Source organism: Lagenorhynchus albirostris, chromosome 19, assembly GCF_949774975.1.
Source record: "Lagenorhynchus albirostris chromosome 19, mLagAlb1.1, whole genome shotgun sequence".
Taxonomy (NCBI): Eukaryota; Metazoa; Chordata; class Mammalia; order Artiodactyla; family Delphinidae; genus Lagenorhynchus; species Lagenorhynchus albirostris.
Window position 1 is genome coordinate 25,399,451 of NC_083113.1, and position 23,104 is coordinate 25,422,554.

Sequence of the window (23,104 nt, forward strand, 5' to 3'; positions counted from 1 at the left end):
ATCTTGAGAGAACATCAGATAAACCCAAATTGAGGGACATTCTACAAATTAAGGGATCAATACGTTTTAAAAGTTGCAAAGCTTTGAAGAAAAAAAGAAAAGAAAGATTGAGGAGACAGCACAACTAAATGAAAAGTGGGATCGTGGACCAGAAAAAAGGACATTTGTGAGAAAACGCAAAATTTGTGGAAGTCTAAAGATTAGATAACAGGAGTGTTAGTTGCCTGGTTTTTAATAGTTGAAGGATGATTGTGTAAGATGATTACAGGGGAAGCTGGGTGACAGGTACATGAAAACTCCCTACTATATTTTTGTACATCTAAAATCAATTCGAATAGAAAGGTGCAAACATTTCAAGTGGACACAATTTACATGGGATCATCCTTGGGCATACAGCTCTGCTCTGTGGGAGCCTCTGCAGAAAGCGGAGTAGCGGGGCCGGGAGGCAGGGGTCGCCCCGGCGGGTGGAGTGCGCATCTCTTCGCGTGTGTACGGCGCGGGGCGGCGGCCGAGCCCGGGGGCCGGCGGGAGCGCGGAGCCGGAAGCGGCGGCGCGCAGGGGTGTGAGGGTTGGTAGTTGCCTTGTAGGCCGCGCGAAGCCCGCTGTCGGGCTCCCGGGGGCTCTCCCGGCGCGGAGGGCCGTCGCCATGTCATCCCTGAGCCCCATCCAGATCCCCAGCCGCCTCCCGCTTCTGCTCACGCACGAGGGCGTGCTGCTGCCGGGCTCCACCATGCGCACCAGCGTGGACTCGGCCCGCAACCTGCAGCTGGTGCGGAGCCGCCTGCTCAAGGGCACGTCGCTGCAGAGCACCATCCTGGGCGTCATCCCCAACACTCCCGACCCGGCCAGCGACGCGCAGGACCTGCCGCCGCTGCACAGGTAGGCTGGGCGGCTCAGCGGCAGCGGCGGCGGCGCGGCCTCCTCCCGAGACCCGGCCCGGCCTCGGGGCGTGGGGCTCGGGGGGCCCCGCGGCGGTGTTCCGCCTCTTCAGACGACTCACGCGCCAGACGGGGGTGACAGAGGAATGCCTCGTGACCGTTAAATGAGATGACTCACGGAGTCGTGAAAGCTGCACGATTAGCTGCTCAGCATCTGATGGGAATTTCCTTTCCCGCCCCCCGGGTCTTCAGACTCCTAGGCCGGTGCTCTTAACCTTCCAGGCCCCCCTCTTTCTTTTCCTTTCTCTCTTGCCTTCCCCCACTCCTGTCTTCCTTCTTTAACTTCTTTCCCACCTCTTTTGTCCTCTTAACGGAGATACTTTGCTGCTTCACGTTTTCTCTTTTCCCGTCCCATCCTAAATTGCACCATTTCCTTATTAATTTGGGGGTGCCTGTCTAACACACTCCCTGCCTCCCCCGCCCCCTGCCTTCTCTCTTCCCCTCACTGCTTCTGCTTTCCTTCCTAAAGGGCCTTCCCTGTTCACATTGTCCCTTTTCTCCCTTTCTAGAACTTTCCTATCTTCTCATGTCTTCTCATATCGTAAGGTTTCTTAGGCCCCAAGCTTACCACTGGATTCCCCTACACCGTGGCCCTAGTTGTGTGACTTTGGGTGACAGATTGAACCTGTGCTTATTTCTCTCTTCACCTGTAATTTGGAAACTAGCAGCATCCGTCTTTTACGTGTGTTATGAAGATGAAGTGAAATCACATGTGTGGTCTGTTTTGCGCCAGGCTGGATAAATGGTTGCACTGACCAGTACTGTAGCCACTAGCTACAGAGCACTTGACATGTGGCTTGTCCAAATTGAGATGGTAGTATTAGAGTGACCAGTTGTCCCGGTTTGCCAGGGACTGTCCTGGTTTCAGCCCTGAAAGTCCTATATCCCAGGAAAACCCTTAGTTCCAGACAAACCAGGGTGGTTGGTCACCCTAAATGTGCTATAAGTGTACACTACACACTAGATTTTGAAAATTTAGTATGAAAAATGTGTTGTTGATAAATTTTATATAGATTAAATGTTGGAATTAAGTAAAATATTAGCATTTCACTTGTCTTATTTTCTAATGTGGCTACTAAAATTACATACGTGGTTCACGTTATATTTCTACCAGACAGCACTGGTACGCAGCATGCTCTCAACAAATGCCATTATCTTCAAGCCTCCCAAGCCCCTGCCTCCTTTCCTTAACTCTTCTTGAGGTATTTTCAACTTAGAGCTCCTCCCTCGGTCACCTACAGTTATCCTTTTTTAAAATAAGGTGTAGGCTGACTCTCAATGGTTTTGGGGAGAGTTAGGAATGTCTTATTTTTGTCCAAAATCTTGTGATTATATACTCTCCTTTTAAAGGAGAGTCCATAGCTTTGTTAAAATTCTCAAAGGAGATTTGGTTCTCCTCCCCTCCTCTTACAGAACAAAACAAAACCAAAAAAACCATAGCAGTCCATTGTTGGTCCACATTGCAAAAGCCTCGCTTTTCTCAAGCATGGAAAACATTTTGGTTTCCATCTGATATACTTTGCTTCTTGCTTGAGTGGAATTGGGTACTTTTCGAGTTTCAGTAAACTGTGATAAATTGTGTTGGATTTTGGTTTCCCTACATATGACCCCACTCCTTTAGCCTTTGTTTATTTCTCCCCTAATTTTTTGCTTTCTGTGCCCAGGTACTTAGTTGCCTGTTGAGGCAAGAGTACTCAAGATAAGCTGTTTTGTTTTAGTTCTGCTGATTACCCATGGGTACACTGTGAATTTCGAAAGTAGATTAGTCATGTTTCAGGTTTGAGTGACTATTTGTTGGTATGATTCTGGCAAGATTTTGGAGGGTTTTTAATTTCTTTTATGTAAATTCCTCCAAAACAACTAAATTCTTCTGCTTGGAAGTAATCACTAATATCAGATGATGGGTAATCTGGTCCTTGCTGTTCATATTGCTGCCTTTGTTTTAAATGAATAGCAGTGTTAAAATTTAATCATTTAAGTTAGAAAACATACATAGAAAGTTCTTCATAGAACTTCAGCATTATGAGGACCCAGCAGACCATCTCGTTATCCTAGAAATATTATTTGCTACTTGAAAAGTCTGTAGAAAGTTTGCATTGCATTCCTTAGTATTAGGTTCCAATGTCTTTTTTCTCTAATATCACCTTTAAATGCTCTTACTTTAAAAAGTTAAAAGAGCTTTTTTTAAAGTAACCATTTTATTTTATTTTGGCCCACACCCCCTTGCAGTGGAAGCGGGGAGTCTTAACCATTGGACCACCAGGGAAGTCCCTAAAAGAGCTTTAATAGTACAAGTACTGCGTTGTCTATAATGTTATTTCTGTTGCAATACGCAAATCTGTCCTTTCCCAGTTACCTGCTTTTCCAGGTGGTAGTAGGACATCAGAGGGACGGTGAGGGCTCTCTTTCTGTCCCTATTTTCCTTTAGACCATCCAGGTGACAATGCCTCAGTCTTCAGGGAGCAGCAGAAGTAATTTGTTCCCCTGGGTTCCTTGTCATACAAAGTGGCAGGGCCAGGTGTTGACTTACCTGAACCAATTCCTTTACCGTTTTGAACAGCACAGTCCCTATCTGCACGTCAGTGTGCAGGCATGTCGCCTAACACAGGAAGAGCTTTGGATAATATCCCCACAGTCTAGAATTTGGTTCCCATGCCACCTCAGACCACCCTGCTTCACTGAACTGTCTTTTTAGTGGCTCCTCAGTGACCCATTGTTTTCTTAGTGCAAATGGATAATTAGCATTCCTTATGCACTGTCCTTTCATGCATTTCAAGATTGCCCTGCAGTCTTCTCCCAGCCTTCCATTCTTCAGGGCACCTGCCTTCATTTCCTCATAGTGCTGAATGCTCAGTCCCTCTTCATTTTCTGTGTACTTCATCTCTAGGACCCCAAATTAGTTTCATTGGCATTTGTCTGACAAAAAATGAATGATTTATATAGAGCAGATACACAGTTTCATAATTTGCCAAGCCTCTCTCCATGTTACTGTTATTTGTATCTATTAGCACTCTTCAGCATTCAAGAAATCTGATAACACTAAGATTTTAAAATTTAGTCTTTTATATTAGCAAGTATGTAATGAATAGCTCTACTTAGATGTTCCTAAGTCTGCATTTACTCTTTTTTTTTTTTTTTGGTGGTATGTGGGCCTCTCACTGTTGTGGCCTCTCCCGTTGTGGAGGACGCGCAGGCTCAGCGGCCATGGCTCCCGGGCCCAGCCACTCCGCGGCATGTGGGATCTTCCCGGACTAGGGCACAAATCCGTGTCCCCTGCATCGGGAGGCGGACTCTCAACCACTGCGCCACCAGGGAAGCCCTGCATTTACTCTTTTTAAGGAAGGTCTGTCTGCAAGTTGCGTTTCTTAAATTCAGAAATGAACTTTCAAGAAAGGAGTGAAAATCAAAAACCCTGTAGTCACAGAAGCCTCATCTCTGGTAGAATTTGGGACTATCCTAATAGACTCTTTCCTTGTTTCTAAATCTTTATTAACAATGATGATACATTTTGCTCAAAATCATCAGATATTCAGGAAGATAAGTTGGGTGACACCAAGTCAAAACCAAAAAGATGTTTCAGTGGTCCTTTCCCAGAAGTGTGTAACTTTTGCTTCCAGAGCTTTGGTGGAAATACTTCTCTTCCTTAAGTGTTGTTAAGATGTAAACATTAGATATTAAATAATAGCTGTGCCTTGCAGTATCTCAGCTATTTAGAAGCTATGTTAATAGTGTTTATTTTTATACTTCTTATAAGTACAAATTCATATTGTCCGTTGTGGTGGGAAAAGAGTATAATTTGTCATAAAACCTAATTCAGCTCCCCTATTGCTATTTAATATCCTTGTAATCATGGATAACTAACCTGTTTACCCTTTTTGAATCTGAATTACTCATTTTTAATAAAGTGCTACCTTCCTCACAGAGGTGAATGGTGGTGTGTAATGAAATAATACCTATGAAAGCCTTTTGTAAACTGCAGTGCAATAACCCTGTATGTTAATGGTTTTATCATTGCCCACATAGGTAGTTTTAAGTGTAGATTTCACAAATGGAGGTTGGGGGAAGGAGTGGGAAGACCCCATATTCTTTCTTTTAATATGGGCAGAACTGAAGTAGCATTATTTGGAAAAAAGATTTGGAAGATTAAGGATTCCAAGAAAAATGGAGGGCTTTAAAGTAAAGAAAAAATGAAAGAAAAGAAAAAAGCAAGTGGTTGGCAAATAGACCACAGCTACCTCATCTTGGAAAACTGCTTTTTGCAGTAGTGCTGCTTTTAGATTTTCCCACCACTGTAGTTTGATGGTTCTCAAAAACTTATATTATCTAAGTCAGTTTCCAAATTATACAGATCTTATCCATTGTTGTCAGACTTTGGGTTAAAATAATATTTTACAACTCTGAGAGTAGTTCTCAGGAATTTCAGAAATTCTTTGTACTGTAAAATACCACAGTAATTAAGGTGTAGATTTACAGAGCTACAACCTAAATGGAAAAAACACTACACATTTGGGTACGAATAAATGCGGATCTGTTGCAAAATCAAATTGTTGCTTTTGGTCATGCCTAATAAAGTGCATAGTAATAGAAGAACTAGGATATTTTGAAAGATGACTGAGTTGATATAAAGCCTCTGTATCATATGGATCATAGTTAGAAGGAAAGTATTAGATTAATTGAATATTTTGTTTACCTATTTTTATATGTAAAACCTAGAGCCCAACATGCAATGCAACTTGTCTAAAATAACATTAAACGTCATCTTTCTTTCCAGAGCTTTTACCCCAAATGTCTTTCACTAGGTAGTTTGTTTCTAGCCATCTAATTATTTCACACATCATTGTTTTTTCCTTTAAAAAGGGTACATTCTTTTTATGTACCCTTTTATTTTTTTAGGTATGTTGTCAACTATAAGTGATTTAAAGCAAGAAATAATTAACATATTTAAAACCTTTATATATATATGTGTGTGTGTATATATATATATATATTTTTTTTTTTTTCCCGGTACGCGGCCCTCTCACTGTTGTGGCCTCTCCCGTTGCAGAGCACAGGCTCCGGACGTGCAGGCTCAGCAGCCATGGCTCACGGGCCCAGCCGCTCTGCGGCATGTGGGATCTTCCTGGACCGGGGCACGAACCCGTGTCCCCTGCATCGGCAGGCGGACTCTCAACTACTGCGCCACCAGGGAAGCCCTATATATATTTTTTTTATTAGGAGGAAAAGCATAGTATAAATCCAACTTAATCTCTTTCCAGTTTGGAACATCTTCCTTTCACAGTTAGGAAAACTATTTTATTTGCTTTGTTAGAAAATTCACTTTTAGTCTTACCTTTAATCAGTGACATACCCCAAATAATTAAATTTGTTTCCTAATCTGGAAGTTTGGATTTGTCTCATCTCTCTCTGGTTTCTCCTTGGCTTCTGGTTTGTAAACCCCTTAGACCAGGAACCTGGTTTCTTGTCTGTTAATGTTTCTTGTATATAGAACTGTAAACTCTTCGTGCATTGTGTAAGCATTGGTGGTTGTCATCTGCAGTGAATTATAGTCTTCGTTGGTCTCTAATCAGTTTAGGTATGGCTAACTCTTTCAGGCAGTCGGAGTTGGTTTTAAGGGAATGGGAGATAGAACCTACTGTTTGATTAGTGACTGAAGAAAAGCAGCCACGACACAAATAACTCAATAGATGATTGCCAGATCATTTCAGGTTTTTAAAGTACATGATGTTTTTTCTCTCCACCAAATTATCTTCCTAATTTTTTGGTTTAAGTTCTTGTTTAAATCGAGTTTTATCCACGTGATATGCCTGGAAGGGTGTTCAGGAAATTATATGCATGGCTCAGAATAAACTGAGTGGTGGTGGGAAGCTGAAGGTACAGACAATCTACAGAATGAATCATTTACGAGGAACTAATCAAGAATTAACTGCATCTAGAAGTGAGCAAGCTCACTAAAATATGCACATACTGTCTGTGCCATCAGTATGTTTGAGACGGGTAAGTGTAGTATTCCAATGTCACCATGGTCCCAGGGTGTTGAGAGCTCTGGTCACTTTGATTTTAGTTTCTTTCTGAAATTACAAGCTTTCCTGTGCCTGAGGGGAGAAACTATAATGGTAGTTTGGGATCTGGAAGTGTCCTCTGAACATTGATCTTTCTGTTTCGTATCACTTCAGCTTAGTTTGGATGAAGCTTTCTTTCTGTGAATTAGTTTATATGTGACTTGGTCAGAATTGCGTGATATGGAGCTAAGACTTAAAGTATAACATTTTCAGCTCGTGTTAGGTGAGGTGATTACCACTTAAACAGAACTAGGTTGACATCTTCCTGAGATGTAGGTCTGTGACTAACTCTCCTCAGTCCATGAAAGTGTGGCCTCTGATATTTAGCCCCAGATTGAGAAATTCAAAATTCAAGGACATACGTGTTAATTCCCAGATCTGATGGCAGTTTTATAGATTGATTATGTAAAAAACCTGGCTTGGTGTTAGTAGCAAAACTGGTATCAGAAGGAGATTTCTTAGATTGGTTTACATCACGCTGTTTAAATCTGTCTAAAATGCTCATATATATTCTGGTGTAAGATTGCCTCATTCCCAGCAGGCAAAATTAATTCCTGTATAAATCTCAGCTGCATTTACTCATGTTTTTATGCTTAAATAATCCAGATGTTTAGGAATTTCTACCTAATTTTTGAACGGCTAATTAGAATGAGATGGCCCCATATCAGATGGTAGGGACTTGTACTGGATGCTAAGTTAAATAGAGAAATAATTCATTTGCACTTGGGACGTTCTTTGGTTTTTAATGAATTTCTCAGAAAAGGCAACCCTTTTGAGGTTTCTTTTTTTTTTTTAACATCTTTATTGAAGTATAATTGCTTTACAATGTTGTGTTAATTTCTGCTGTACAACAAAGTGAATCAGCTATATGTATACACATATCCCTATATCCCCTCCCTCTTGTGTCTCCCTCCCACCCTCCCTATCCCACCCCTCTAGGTGGTCACAAAGCACCGAGCTGATCTCCCTGTGCTGTGCCGCTGCTTCCCACTAGCTATCTATTTTACATTTGGTAGTGTATATATGTCGTTTTCACTCTCTCACTTCATCCCAGCTTACCCTTCCCCCTCCCTGTGTCCTCAAGTCTATTCTCTACATCTGCGTCTTTATTCTTGAGGTAAGTTTCTCTTCTACCATATTGAGCATTTGTAATACTGATGTTCTGTGTTTTTCAGGATTGGGACAGCTGCACTGGCGGTCCAGGTTGTGGGCAGTAACTGGCCCAAGCCCCACTATACTTTGCTGATTACGGGCCTGTGCCGCTTCCAGATCGTACAGGTCATAAAAGAGAAGCCATATCCTGTTGCCAAAGTGGAACAGCTGGACTGGCTGGAGGAGTTTCCCAACACCTGTAAGACTAGGGAGGAGCTAGGAGAACTATCGGAACAGTTTTACAAATATGCAGTACAAGTGAGTTGCTTTTAGTTTTTCCTTAAAACCCTCTTCGGTTTCTTTGTTGCCCTAAGATGTGATGAATTTGTTGAGTGGTGAAGTTTTCGGGCAGTATATGTTTAAATGATTTCTCAGTATATTATAGTACATTGATTTCAAACTGCTTTTGTCTGGGATTGTACCTAAATCATTCTAGGACATACTAGCCAACCCTTCCTAAACTTTTTCCAAAGAGTATTTCTAGAGTTTTCCTTATAATTTCCAGTGTCTCCAAACCAGGTAGTTATTAAACCTAAATAATCTTAAACATTAAAATACTGTACAGAAGCTATTTGTCACTAGACTATCTAGGCATCAAATTATATGTTATGTTGGTTCAGAAGTCAGGATCACACTGTGAGTGGTATGGAAGATTAAGCCCATGGTTTCAAGTATGGCTGAAACCTTGATCCTCTAGAATTCTGGGAGGGAAGCACACATTAGGCGTGCATAGGCAGGTGTTCATAGCCTATGGTATTTGTACCTGATGTGGCATTTGAAGCTACACATTGCTAGTGTGGTGAACAACAATAGAAAAATAGAAAATTTGGCACTACAGCTGCTTTGGGGGCTGAAAGAGACTTCAGTTTGAGAACCAGAGTAAGTGAATGTACTGTTCAGGAGTGAAGAAAATAGAGTGGAAAATAGAATTTGTCTTCCTTTTCCTGAGTAATCCTCCCTGAGTCTCCGTTCTTATGTTGGACATAGCTTTATAGCTTCTTTCTCTTGTTCTTTACTTCTCTCCACTATCAATCAACAACAAAAATTTAAATATGTAAAGATTCTGTAATGACATTAAAGGGATTTTTAGAGAGAAACATCACCACTATTTACTGCCATCATGCATCCAATTTTATTTTTGCTTGTCTTCTTGTCTTGGTTCCTATTCAGTCTTATGTTTTGTTTTCTTATCTATATCTAACTTTCGTATTAAGTACTTTTATGAATTCCATTGAGTTGGGATATCATAATTTTATCATTTCTCTTCTTAGACATCAGGATTGTTTCCAGCTAATGCTTTTCTTCCATCCCCTCTACATCTTCTTCTACAGCCCTCAGCAGTAGACTTCTTCAGGAGCTTTCGGTTTCCTTCTAGCTGCTTCTCTTTGTCACCCACCTATTCATTAATCCTTTCTAAAGAAGCTTTGGGTATGCCTCTCCCCTGAGTAGAAGACTTTAACGGCTCTAGGGTAAAGTTCACATTTCTTGGTATAACGTTAAGGCCCTTCGCAACTCTAGTTACTTCCATTTATACCCAGAGTTCTAGCCACACTGTATGTCAGAGAGCTTCACATCTTGTTATTTCATGTCTCTGTGATTTTACCTTCTGTTCCGTCTGCTAAGAGTGCTTCTCCTCTGAATTTTCAGACTTGACTTATGCTTTCCCAACTCCTGTAGGCTGTTAGTGCTCCTTTGCATGCGTATCCACAATCGCTTAAACATCCCTTTTAATATAATGCTTATCACGCTGTATTGAAATTTGTCTTGTAGGTCTCTTTTCCCTACCAAACTTGAATTCATCCCTGCTTTAACCATGTTACACTGAGCCCTTTATTGTGTCTGACAGATAGTTTGTACTCAATAAGTACTTGGAGAATGAAGTACTGTTTTAACAGTACTTGAAGTACTGTTTTATTTTCTTAGAATGACTTTAGGAGAAAGAGTTTTCCAATTTTATTATCTACTTCTCCCACCTGGACAGCGTCATCATAATTATGCTTTAATTCTTTTGACTCTAGGCAGGTAACAGATAGGTTCCAAAGTTACAGTGCTTTTAGAGAGGTTTGCTTATTTCTGGCATATGAAATCTCATTAGAGTGACTGTATGAGGATTTGGTACATCATCTGTGTTAGTCAGTGTGGTGTTAAGTTAGTTTTGCTGTGTTAAGTACTCCAGAATCTCAGTCACATAGCGTGACAAAGGTGTATTTCTCACTCACACTTCATGCCCCAAACCAGCGAGTGTGGTGATCTAGCAATTAGAGTCACCTCGGGACCCCAGTGGGTTGGAGATTCATTTCAAAACGTGCTTCCGTTATTGCTGAGGAAGGAAAAGGAAATGTGGCAGAGCTCTCAGTGGCTTTTGATGCTTCTGCCCAGAAGGAACTGTCACTTCCCCTCATGTTTCATGGTTCAAGGCAGGACCCATAGCCATGTACATCTGTATTCAAAGGTGAGATAGAGCAGCCCTACCATGAGGTGAAAAGGAAAGGGAAACTTTGTCAGTAGCCCCAGTGACTATCACAGTTACTGAAAGGTTGCCTTGAGCTTAATCTGTCTTAACTCCAGGCTATACCCTGGAAGTTGTTTTTTAAAAAATCATTCAGTCAGTGCTCAGATTCTAGTTAATCCAGTGTTCTTCTGAAAAACAGTATTTCAGCTACCGATTGGTTAATATAATAGCATCAACCATGTTAAATTTCCAGAATTTGACAATTACACTGATTGTGTAAGAGAATGCCTTGGTTCTTAAGAACAAGGGTCATGATGTCTGTGATTTACTGTAAAACATTCAGCAGTAATAGTGTGTGTGTGTGTGTGTGTGTGTGTGTATAGAGTTGGGGAGAGAGAAAGCAGATGTAACAAAATGTTAACAATTGGTGAATTTAGGGGAAGGATATTAGGGGAAGGAGTTTCTTGTACTATTGCAATTTTTCTATAAATTTTAATTTTTTTCCAAAGTAAAATAAAATCACAAATTTACAAAGCCTTTTATAAACATTAGTATTATCCACTTTTTCTTTTTTTTTTTTTTTTTTGCGGTATGCGGGCCTCTCACTGTTGTGGCCTCTCCCGTTGCGGAGCACAGGCTCTGGACGCACAGGTTCAGCGGCCATGGCTCACGGGCCCAGCCGTTCCGCGGCATGTGGGATCTTTCCGGACCGGGGCACGAACCCGTGTCCCCGGCATTGGCAGGCGGACTCTTAACCACTGCGCCATCAGGGAAGCCCTTATCCACTTTCTGAACCATTTTTGCTTTTCATTCTGATTGACATTTTAAAAGTACTTCTCTTTTCCTCTGAGTCCTGTAAAAATGCCTGAACTCTAATAATCAGTGATTTTTCAGAAACAAAGACTTTCCCTGAGGCCAACACATTAAACCTCTATGACAATTTGATTTTTTAAATGCACAAATAATGCCATATTTCATTAAAAAGACTTTTTTTTCCCTTGTAGTTGGTTGAAATGTTGGATATGTCTGTCCCCGCAGTTGCTAAATTGAGACGTCTTTTAGATAGTCTTCCGAGGGAAGCTTTACCAGACATTCTGACATCAATTATCCGAACAAGCAACAAAGAGAAGCTCCAGGTAACAGTGTTCCACTCTGGAATGCCATGTTGCTTTGTCACTTCCTATTGAGATCTAGATAGTAAGTTTTGACTTTCAGGTAAGATACTGGAGACTCAAGTAGTTAAGATGCTTTTACGAGGCTTAAGTTGACTTTTACAGTGATTGCTTTACATTTTTGTATACTTAGGCAGTTCTTGTATTTGCATTATCAGTACCGGTCGTCTGTCAATTTGTGGAAAAAGTTAAAGCTAAAATAATAAAAAAGCTAAATATTTAATTTAACTTAAATATATAAATATGCTTTGTCTCACTACTTTTTTTTTTTTTTTACGGTACGCGGGCCTCTCACTGTTGCGGCCTCTCCTGTTGCGGAGTACAGGCTCCAGACGCGCAGGCTCAGCGGCCATGGCTCACAGGCCTAGCCGCTCCGCGGCATGTGGGATCCTCCCAGACTGGGGCACAAACCCGTGTCCCCTGCATCGGCAGGCGGACTCTCAACCACTATGCCACCAGGGAAGCCCATGTCTCACTACTTTTAAAAGTGTGGAGCTGTGACCTTTCCCTTGTGTATAGGCCTGCTTTTTTAGAATTCTTCAGGCTTCTTACGTTAACCACCCCTATGATGCGATATTTATGATTTTTTATGATTTTCAGGTTTTTTTATTTAAAGTGAAATGAGTTTCTAAGATACTTGAAAAATAATCCAAGTGCGGACTCTTAGATTTGAATGTCTTTCCTGCAAACTATAAAAGTTTTCTTGCACATTTATTTTTGTAGTACTTTTAAGCAGTCTGCTTTATTGAATCTTCGTAGAACATTAAAGTTAGTTTTCATTGAAACAACCCTCATTTATTAAGTAAATCCCCAGTTTATTTAATACTTCAGTCTAACAATTATACTAGCAAGTGCAACTAATGCAGACAGGCTGGGTTTAAACACAAGAATTCGGTTCAGCTGGTAGGAGCAGAGAAGGCAGGAGCTCTAGAGAGTGACCTGGCTGTAGGCTTAGCAAGGGTATTTTACTGAAGGACCAGAGAGTATTAGTCACTCAGACAAATTGTTAGTGGAGGTTGGTTAAAACTGCTCCTAGTCTCTTGTGTATGTAAAAATTTAATATTTTGAACCTAAAGTTTGTATAGACCTAATATGTAGACTGGGCTTTAAGAGAATAATTCCCAGAAAGAGTTGACATAAAATGTGTTTTGTTCTTGCTCTTGGAACAATACATAAGGCTTCATCTTTAAATGGAAACTCAAGGTATTTTTATTCTTGTGTTTTTTTTTTGTTTTTTTTTTTTTGCGGTACGCGGGCCTCTCACTGCTGTGGCCTCTCCCATTGAGGAGCACAGGCTCCGGACGCGCAGGCTCAGCGGCCATGGCTCACGGGCCCAGCCGCTCCGCAGCATGTGGGGTCTTCCCGGACCAGGGCACGAACCTGTTTCCCCTGCATTGGCAGGTGGACTCTCAACCACTGTGCCACCAGGGAAGCCCTATTCTTGTTTTTTTTAGGATTCTGATATTTGTGTCAGATTACCTTGCTGATAATTTGGTTGTGTTAACCATAGTGTAGCTGTGAATATTGATAGAATTGTCTTTTCTACTCAATTTAAGTCATGAGTCTTGACTGCCTTGTTTTTGGAGCATGTGTTTCTGAGAGAGAGATGCTATACATTTCCTCAGATTTTAGATGCTGTGAGTCTGGAGGAACGGTTCAAGATGACCATACCACTGCTTGTCAGACAAATCGAAGGCCTGAAATTACTTCAGAAAACCAGAAAACACAAGCAAGATGATGATAAGCGGGTAAATGCTTCTTTTAATCCATTTCTTCAGGTTCCTAGTTGTTTTTGTGTGATGTGAGATTCAGGGTTTTTTTTTTTTTTTTTGAAGAAAAAACATGGGGGAATAAATAAAGAAAGGAACAAGAAGAAACAAGTTCATTGTCTCTTACACTCAAGTTACTGATACAATTTTGAATTTTAGTTTGTTTCCCCCTGCTACTTCTCCTTGTCTGGATCTTTTTTTTTTCCTTTTAAGCATGTAGACATTTTCTCATTTTTTGTTTTTGTTTTGGTAATCATTGAAAGGGATAGTTTACTAAGCCATTTTTCTTTCTGCCAAACATTGTGTGATGTTTTCAGTATTTTAAAAATTGGCAAATAACCACGATGAGTGTCTTTGAGTATGACTTTTTTTCATTGTATACAGTATTAAGAACATACCACAGAATTGTTTCCTAAAAGGACTGTGTCAGTGTGTTGTGCCATAATTTGGCTTTCTTAAAAATTTAATTGTTTTTACTTTTTAAAGTTTTTTGGCTGACTTTTTTTTTTAACTTATAAAAGTTTTTTGTTTTAACTTATAAAAGTTTCAATTTTCATATATGTTAGTCTTTTCCCTTCCTCTAAGCTTAGAGTCCTCTATCCTCCCGGGATTTGATAATATCCACTTTCCTTTTAGTTTTCCTTTTGTTGATTTTTAAAAAGTATTTAACTTTTTAACCTATATGTATTTTATTTTGCCCTGTTAATAAGGTAACGATAGCAGTTATATTTTTTCCCTTTTTATTTGACCTAACACCATTATCAAATAATCCTTCACTTCTCTATTGATTTGTGTATTTGTATGGAAGATGCGATCTGTCTGAAGACTACTTTGAGCTGTTGGTTTTACTGTTGTTATGTGTGGGCAGAGTTAGGATCAGGAAAACATATTTGATGTGGACAAGAGTGATGATGGTTCTAAGAAAGCTGTTGGAGAACCAGAAGGCTGTTGGAGATTCAGTGGAAGGTTGAGAATAATGTTACAGATTTGATGGTCATCAGCACAGAAGCGTTCCTCCATTGAAGAGAAGACATTGTGGAGACAGAAGAGCAGACGGGAAGGATTCCTCCCTGGTGGGACTAAAGAAGGAGCAGGAAAGTAGGCTGAGAATGAGAGAGATGGGAGTAGCTCATCTGGTGGTTGGTGTTCTAGAATACCATGCCATTGAAAGCAAACACCAGAAATCTGCTTGAGATCAGATCAACTCAGTTAGTTATTTTGTGCAAAAGGACAAGCCAGTGTACACTCTGCATTGGGAGACAGAAAACTTACAGCTTGCTAGCAACTAATATTACCATTGCTTAAAAAGAAAGTTGCTCCAGAAAATTATCAAACAAGCAACTGTTACTTGAAAATGTAGGAATCAGAGGACAATTTTTGGAGTTTGCCTAAAACTGTCTCCTTGCCTATTCCCCGAAGAGTTCAAAGTTCTCTTTTAGCGGCTGGGGAAAAATTGCATAAAACAGTACTTTTGTCTCAGCAATGAAATAATTGATGTGCTTTTATAAAATCTCACTTAAATATTTTATTTTTAGCTTTTCATACTTTAAAATATTTTATTAATTTTGTTTGCTAATGACTTAATGCGAGAATAAAAGTATGTATTTAATATTTCTGTTTTTATAAAATAACTTTTTTTTTACTGTTTTATGTTTTTAACTTTATATATTTGAATGTATTAAATAGGTAATTTCATAGGTTAAAAAATAAATTCCGAGACATTTAAATTCAATACCATTGCTTCTCGGCCTTTTGGCTAAGATCAAGTGTAAATTCAATACCAGTATACCATTTTGCTCCAGTAATGGCTAGAGTTGATTCATGATATTAATGAGTTGAGAATTTCAAAAGAGCAGGTAGTTTTAAAATATGATAGAGAGTCATGGAGAAAGAGAACTTAAATAAGACCATTTGACTTGGCAAAGGAGAATGTTGTTGGATTTCAAAGAACGATTTCAGCACAATGGAGACAAAAACCAAAGTACAAAGTACAAATTACTAAGTAATTGGTAGGAAGGGGGAAGTGGTGGTTAAAGCCTCTTGTTGGAAAAGCAGAATATCACAAGGGAATTAAATAATGTATAACTGGAAGGGACCGGAGGTAAGATAAAATATTTTGAAAGGAGGAGGACTTTTCTGTCTGTTGACGACAAACAGAATAGAAGCAATGGTGGAAAGATTAAAGATGTTAGAGAGAAACTTTGTAGTGTAGGGGGCAAAATGGAATTTATTCAGTTGCCAAATGGTTAAGTGGTCATAAGTTTATTAAGAAAATAGTGGCTGCAGTAGTAGCTCAAGAAAAGACAATTCTTAGATGTTTTAATTATTTCTAGTAGCCAGTTCCTTGCTTTTTTTTTTTTTTTTGTCTCATGCTGGTAGTGTTAGCATATATGGAAGAATCATGTCCACCTTATCTTGGTCTGCTTTTTAAATCCTGCTCCCTCCATATGTGCATGTGCGTCCTACTTTTTCTGAACTTTAGTTCCTAAAGATTTAGACTCTAGCCATAAAAATGTATATGTCTAGCTGGATACTTCGTTTCCAATTTATTTTGACATGTGGTTTTACTTCTCTACTTTATGCTTTAGGTTATAGCAATACGCCCTATCAGGAGGATTACACACATCCCAGGTACTTTAGAAGATGAGGATGAGGATGAAGACAATGATGACATTGTCATGCTAGAGAAAAAAATACGAACATCCAGTATGCCAGACCAGGCCCACAAAGTCTGCGTCAAAGAGATAAAAAGGTAAATTGTAGAAGCTGTTCGTTCACTAGTATTTTCATTTTGCTTATTAACGTTAAAAATTGTTGCTCATGGAAATGAATCTGCCAATTTGCATTACAAAGCTGAGTCATTTGTTTCATATTCTTTGATCTTTCTCCTTTTCTTAAGTTTAGTATAGTCATGGACCACTCTATTCATCTTACCTTTCCGTTGTCAACTGTTATATTTCTTATCTTTATGGCTTTCCTAATTCTCAGGTTATAGCTGTGATCTGTGGAGTGCTTTTTCCTCTTCATTCTTCCACCAGAATCTGATTCTCAAAATGTTCTTAATACTCCTGAATCAACACCACTTTCACTAGTCTTTTCCTCAAATGCTGAGTATAAATGATACAACTCTTCCACCTACTGTATGCTATCAAACATGACCACTATTGCAACTGCCTTTTCATAGTCTTTTTTTTAAATAAATCTTTATTGGAGTATAATTGCTTCACAATACTGTGTTAGTTTCTGTTGTACAACAAAGTGAATCAGCCATATGCATACACAAGTCCCCCCATCCCCTCCCTCTTGAGCCCCCCTCCCATCCTCCCTATTCCACCCCTCTAGGTCATCACAAAGCACCGAGCTGATCTCCCTGTGCTGTGATGCTGCTTCCCACCAGCCAACTATTTTACGTTCGGTAGTGTATATATGTCGATGCTACTCTCACTTCACCCCAGGTTCCCTCTCCCACCCTGTGTCCTCAGGTCCATTCTCTATGTCTACCTCTTTATTCCTGCCCTGCAACTAGGCTCATCAGTACCATTTTTTTAGATTTCATATATATGCGTTAGCATAAGGTATTTGTTTTTCTCTTTCTCACTTACTTCACTCCGTATGATAGACACTAGGTCCATCCACCTCAGTACAAATAACTCAATTTTATTGTTTCATTTTATGGCTGAGTAATATTCCATTGTATATATGTGCCACATCTTCTTTATCCATTCATCTGTCGATGGACATTTAGGTTGGTTCCATGTCCTAGCTATTGTAGATAGTGCTGCAGTGAATATTGTGGTACATGTGTCTTTTTGAGTTATGGTTTTCTCAGGGTATATGCCCAGTAGTGGGATTGCTGGGTCATATGGTAGTTCTATTTTTAGTTTTTTAAGGAACCTCCATACTGTTTTCCATAGTGGTTGTATCAGTTTACACTCCCACCAACAGTGCAGAAGGGTTCCCTTTTCACCACACCCTTTCCAGCATTTATTGTTTCTAGATTTTTTGATGATGGCCATTCTGGCTGGTGTGAGGTGACACCTCATTGTAGTTTTGATTTGCATTTCTCTAATAAGTAGTGATGTTGAGCATCTTTTCATGTGCCTCTTGGCCATCTGTGTCTTCTTTGGTAAAATGTCTATTTAGGTCTTCTGCCCATTTTTTAACTGGATTGTTTGTTTTTTTGATATTGAGCTCCATGAGCTGTTTGTAGATTTTGGAGATTAATCCTTTGTCTGTTTCATTTGGAAATATTTTCTCCCATTCTGAGGGTTGTCTTTTTGTCTTGTTTATGGTTTCCTTTGCTGTGCAAAAGCTTTTAAGTTTATGTCCCATTTGTTTATTTCTGTTTTTATTTCTGTTACTCTAGGAGGTGAGTCAAAAAAGATCTTGCTGTGGTTTATGTCGAAGAGTGTTTTTCCTGTTTTCCTGTAAGAGTTTTATAGTGTCTGGTCTTACATTTAAGTCTTTAATCCATTTGGAGTATATTTTTGTGTATGGTGTTAGGTAGTATTCCTTTTCACAGTCGTAAGACCATATTTTGGGCTTCCCTGGTGGCGCAGTGGTTAAGAATACGCCTGCCAATGCAGGGGACACAGGTCCGAGCCCTGGTCTGGGAAGCTCCCACATGCCGCGGAGCAACTAAGCCCGTGCGCCACAACTACTGAGCCTGTGCTCTAGAGCCTGCGAGCCACAACTGCTGAAGCCCGTGCGCCTAGAGCCTGTGCTCCGCAACAAGAGAAGCCACCACAGTGAGAAGCGCACACACCGCACCATAACAAAGAGTAATCCCGGCTCACCACAACTAGAGAAAGCCCACGCGCAGCAATGAAGGCCCAATGCAACCAAAAACAAAGACCATATTTTGCTTAGAAATAATGTTTATTCAGTTACTATTTTCTTCCTTAGATTATAAACTCTAGAGGGTAGGGACTGTCACTTTCTCTTTGTACAAGATAAAGTACAGGGGAACCTTGATGACAGGATAGGGTACATGGATTGATTACATTTTCTGGATAATCTCAGGGTTAAATAGAAAACCCATTTTTCCTTTCCATACTTGTAACGTTGTAACTATATTGCATTTTCTTTTATGAGTGAATTGTAATCAACCTAACTGATTGCTCGGTAACTGAAGGTTTGACTTCTGAGGTTCACAGTTAAGAATATAAATGTTGTTGAGGCATATTTTATATTGACTCTGATATTAGTTAATAAATGCGGAACATCTGTTGTGTGCAGAACACCTTATTACGCACTGCATATATTTTGGAAGTTGCATTTTTTTATTAAATATCTGGTGAGCTGACTTCATCTCTGATACAAAACAATTGTATTATGCATGATTAGGCACTTAAGTAAATCATGGGTAAGTGTGACTTAGACCCTCCCTGTGAGATACTGATACTGATAAGGCCATATTTCAAGGATAGAATCACATATAGTGTTCCCCACCAGTTTGCAAGTATCTGTTTAAAACAAAATAATCATTTTATTAACTAGATTTTTAAAACTTTTTTCAGATTTGTTTAGCCAAAAATGCATGATATATCTGGCCATGAAAGGGAGATATACTTGGGTTTTCTGTTTTACAGAATTTTTCTATGTTCTTGAACAGATTTGCTATGTATTCTTTCCACACAGGCTCAAAAAAATGCCTCAGTCGATGCCAGAATATGCTCTGACTAGAAATTATTTAGAACTTATGGTGGAACTTCCCTGGAACAAAAGTACAACTGGTGAGCAAACAAAGTAACACCTTTTTTTGCGGTCTGATTGTCACTCAGGAAGCTCAAGCAAATTCTGTTGAAATACTCCCCATTGACTTCCTGTTATAGTAGTTCATGATGTAAACTATTTAGAGACCAAACTTGTGTCATGTAGGTTTTAGGATGAAAAGGAAAAGAAGGTGCTTCATGGAAGTACCTTTCGCCTAATTTTGGAGAAAGTAAGATTTTCTGTAATTGGTGAAATATGTGTTTCTCAATACCAATAGTCAGACAATAAACTTTTATATTTATGTGCTCTTTGTCAGGAACATAGGAAAACAAAACAGTTTTGAGGTAGTTGGCAGTAAGTGCCAACTCAGTACTAGAGACAGTACATCTTTTATGTTTTCTAAAGGAAATAATTACATATAAAGGCAGGATAACAGTGGAACAGTTTTACCATTTGGAAGTTTGTTTTTCTCCCACTAGAACTTATTTAAAGAGTTTAAATTCTTTTCATCTCTCTATCCTTCAGTAGAATTTTTCTACCTATCAGGAGCATTTTATACCAGTTTTCTTATGTATTATGTATTTTCTCTTGGGGTAAGAAATATACTCAATTGTCTTTCAGAATCTTCAGAATCATTTTATTTGAATTTATGTCTGTTATTGGGCACTCTTTTGTCAAGTTTACATACAAGGTTTGTTGAGTTCAGCAGGGGGTTGATTGCCTGAACTACTTTTGGCATAAGTATAGCTGTATGGTTGACTTTTGAAAATTGAACAGATATATTATCCTGGCTAATAAAACTCTTACATTTAAAACAATGCTAGAAATTTTGAAGCATTAGCCCTAAAACGCACGTTTATGCCCCACATGAGGTATGATATACATACTAGATTTCAGGATGTTGAATTTTTAATATTAAAAAATACTTTTCTAAAAAAAAAATACTTTTCGGTTAATCTACAGAGGACCATGCTGTCTGGTATTGAGCATTCAAAAAAATTATTTTTGTCTCAAAGAGGGCCCAGAATGAAGCATATTTGTGTTAAGTTAACTATGCTGGGGCAGTGTTAAGGTTAAAACAACCCTATATTAATTAGTTTTTTTTTGATAGGCTCACTTAACACATTAATGTGTGTGGCTAAAATTTTATATATAAATGGAATGATATAGTATGTGCCCCCCCTTTTATTGGTTCCGTCACTCAGCATAATTATTTTAAAGCTCATCCATGTTACTGCATATATCAGTAGTTGATTTATCCATTTACCTGTTGTTGGACATGTAGGTTGTTTCTAGGTTTTTGGCAACTGTATATACAGCTGCTGTGGACTATGTCGGTAAATTTATTTCTTAATTTATTTCATGTTTACATTCATGACAGAATATTGCCCTCTAGTTGACGGTGTTTTACCAGAAAAACTGAAGCTGAATTTCTTAGTTTCATTCTTAATTCAAAATTTTCTAGAAATGCCGTAGTAAGATAAATGCAGGGGAGCATGCATTCCCATTGAATTAGCCCCTAGTTGTCACTTGGTCAGTTTGAGTTCTGATGTCTGTCTGGATCTAGCTGGGCTGTTAGGAAATACATTTTGGTTCAGATCGTCTTCAGTTAACTCCTCACTCTCCATTGCCTACTTTTAAGTGAAGTGGTCCTATTCTGTGAGATTTGGAGAGGGTCCTGCTCCCTGTTAGTTTAGACCTGGGAAAGAAAGTTACATTTAAACTTTACATGTTTGGGCTTCCCTGGTGGCGCAGTGGTTGAGAGTCTGCCTGCCGATGCAGGGGACACGGGTTTGTGCCCCGGTCTGGGAAGATCCCACGTGCCGCGGAGCGGCTGGGCCCGTGAGCCATGGCCGCAGAGCCTGCGCGTCCGGAGCCTGTACTCCACAACGGGAGAGGGCCACAACAGTGAGAGGCCTACTACAGCAAAAAAAAAAAAAAAGTAAGCTTTACATGTTTAACTGCTCTGATTTCATTTCATCTGTGTGAAATGAAACATCTTCCATTTTGGTGTGTGTTTGATAGGTATTTTTTTGTGTCATTGATGGAGTGGTGGTAATTTCCAAACCCTGTTATTTTCTCTGTTGACAGTAGGGCTAGCACACAATGTGAAGCAGCACATCTAGGTAACTTGGTAACACCAGGGGTCTTGTTTTGAAATTTTGGTGTTCTTTTGGTAATGTTTTTCTGTGCTTCAGGATTTATTTTAACTAATGACTTAAGAGAAATGCAGGGTGTATATAGTATAATGGCCTGAGAATATTAAAATTGCAGGTTTTATTATTTGCTATTAGTAGCCTAGTAAATTGCTCTTGGCTTCCTCCCCTTCCCACTTGTCCTATTTGTAAAGTGAAATTAATTAGTAGCTAGGAATTTTTGTCAGGTTCATACAATGTAATTGTGGAGAGTTGAGGGCAAAATGTTTATTTGAATGCAGAGTGCTAGCTCCCATTCTTCACTGAAATAGCCAAGAAAATATGAAAACAAGGCAAAGCTTTTTTTTTTTCCTTTACAGCTCAGAGAGTTTCTGCTGGATGTGGTCAGCATTAGAGACACATAGCACTCATGTACCCATCACGAAAACACTTCTCATTGTTCATCATTTCAGTGGAGAACTGAAGATGGGTAAATTGTGGTACAGAAGTAGTCATGTTGAGCTTCTAAACCAGTACTATATAGACTTAGGTCTAAATAGTTATGAGTAAGATCATAAAACTGTGAAAATGTCTTTCATAATTCTTGTAAAGGGAAGCTTACCTAAGTAGAGATTATCAAAAGGAGAAAGGAAAGCAGAGAGGAACGAGTTGGAGGAAATAAGTTTGTTGATTTTCCATCTTGAATGGAGGGAGCCAGTAGATGCCATTTCAATCTTCTAATTGTAAATAGAAAAATATATGTTCATGTAAGTTTTAAATTTTTTATGTTTAATCACAGGTATTATTCATAATAGGAAACACACATTCTGAATCATTAAAAATAATATTCAGAAAAGATACATCCTGTATAGAAAAGATATACAACAGTACGTAACATGGAAATTATCTTTCCTTAAAAGTTTGAAAGAACTTTTAAAATTGTCTTTACGTGGCATATTAGAAGAAATTCCTTCACTATTTTCATTTTTTCCTAAAGTACATAGAAGTCTATTCTTAGTTTACTAAATGTTAATTAGGAATGGATGTTGCGTACAACAAGTGCCTTTTTAGGTACAAAATGACATTTTGATGGAAGGTGTTTCTCCTTGGACATGATGATATAATAAATATGTTGATAACTGAATATTGAACCATCTTTGCATAACTAAAATAAATGCCACTGGGACTTAGTAGATTACTCTTTGAATAGATTTGATTTACAAGCATTTTAATATTTAGAGCTGTGCAAAATGGAATTGGTCTGAAGTGTTTTTGTTTGTTTGTTTGTTTACTATGGTAGGTTTTAGTGTTAGGGTTAGCATCATGAAACAGGAAGCTTTCCACATTTCATTTATTCATATATTCATTGGTTGGCTTCTGAAGCCAGGAAAGGGAAAGAAATTTTATTCTTCCCTTTCCAAATCACTCAGCCAGGACTCTGACTAAAATGAATAGTACTATAATTAAATTACATACATTACAGCTTACCTGGGTTTTTGTAGACTAGCTTGGGAACCAAACTACCATTTAAGGCATTTTTTTTTTCTTGTAGGAAAAATGTATAACGGGTTCCAAATAACTGATTGAAAGAGTGGACTTGTGTGTGTTTTTCTCTCTTCCATTTTCTTCTTCACTGTCAGTATTGTGGCTGTGGATTATCCTCTAGCTGCCACCCAGCTGATGAATTCCTTTTGGCTTCCATGACCTAGTGT

General features: G+C 39.0%; 1 protein-coding gene across 2 annotated transcripts in view; it reads left to right on the forward strand.

Annotated features, from left to right (window-relative positions):
• Positions 1-559: 559 nt before the first annotated feature.
• The window catches only part of LONP2 (lon peptidase 2, peroxisomal), a 96,752-nt gene continuing 74,207 nt past the window's right edge, over positions 560-23,104 (forward strand). The window contains exons 1-6 of one of the 2 annotated variants that reach the window (XM_060132427.1): positions 560-879; positions 8,173-8,407; positions 11,606-11,737; positions 13,399-13,521; positions 16,131-16,294; positions 19,183-19,277. In XM_060132427.1, coding sequence (XP_059988410.1) covers positions 647-879; positions 8,173-8,407; positions 11,606-11,737; positions 13,399-13,521; positions 16,131-16,294; positions 19,183-19,277 — 982 coding nt within the window. In that variant the 5' untranslated portion in view covers positions 560-646. The remainder of the gene's footprint in view (positions 880-8,172; positions 8,408-11,605; positions 11,738-13,398; positions 13,522-16,130; positions 16,295-19,182; positions 19,278-23,104) is intronic. The other variant, XM_060132428.1, reaches the window with a different exon arrangement.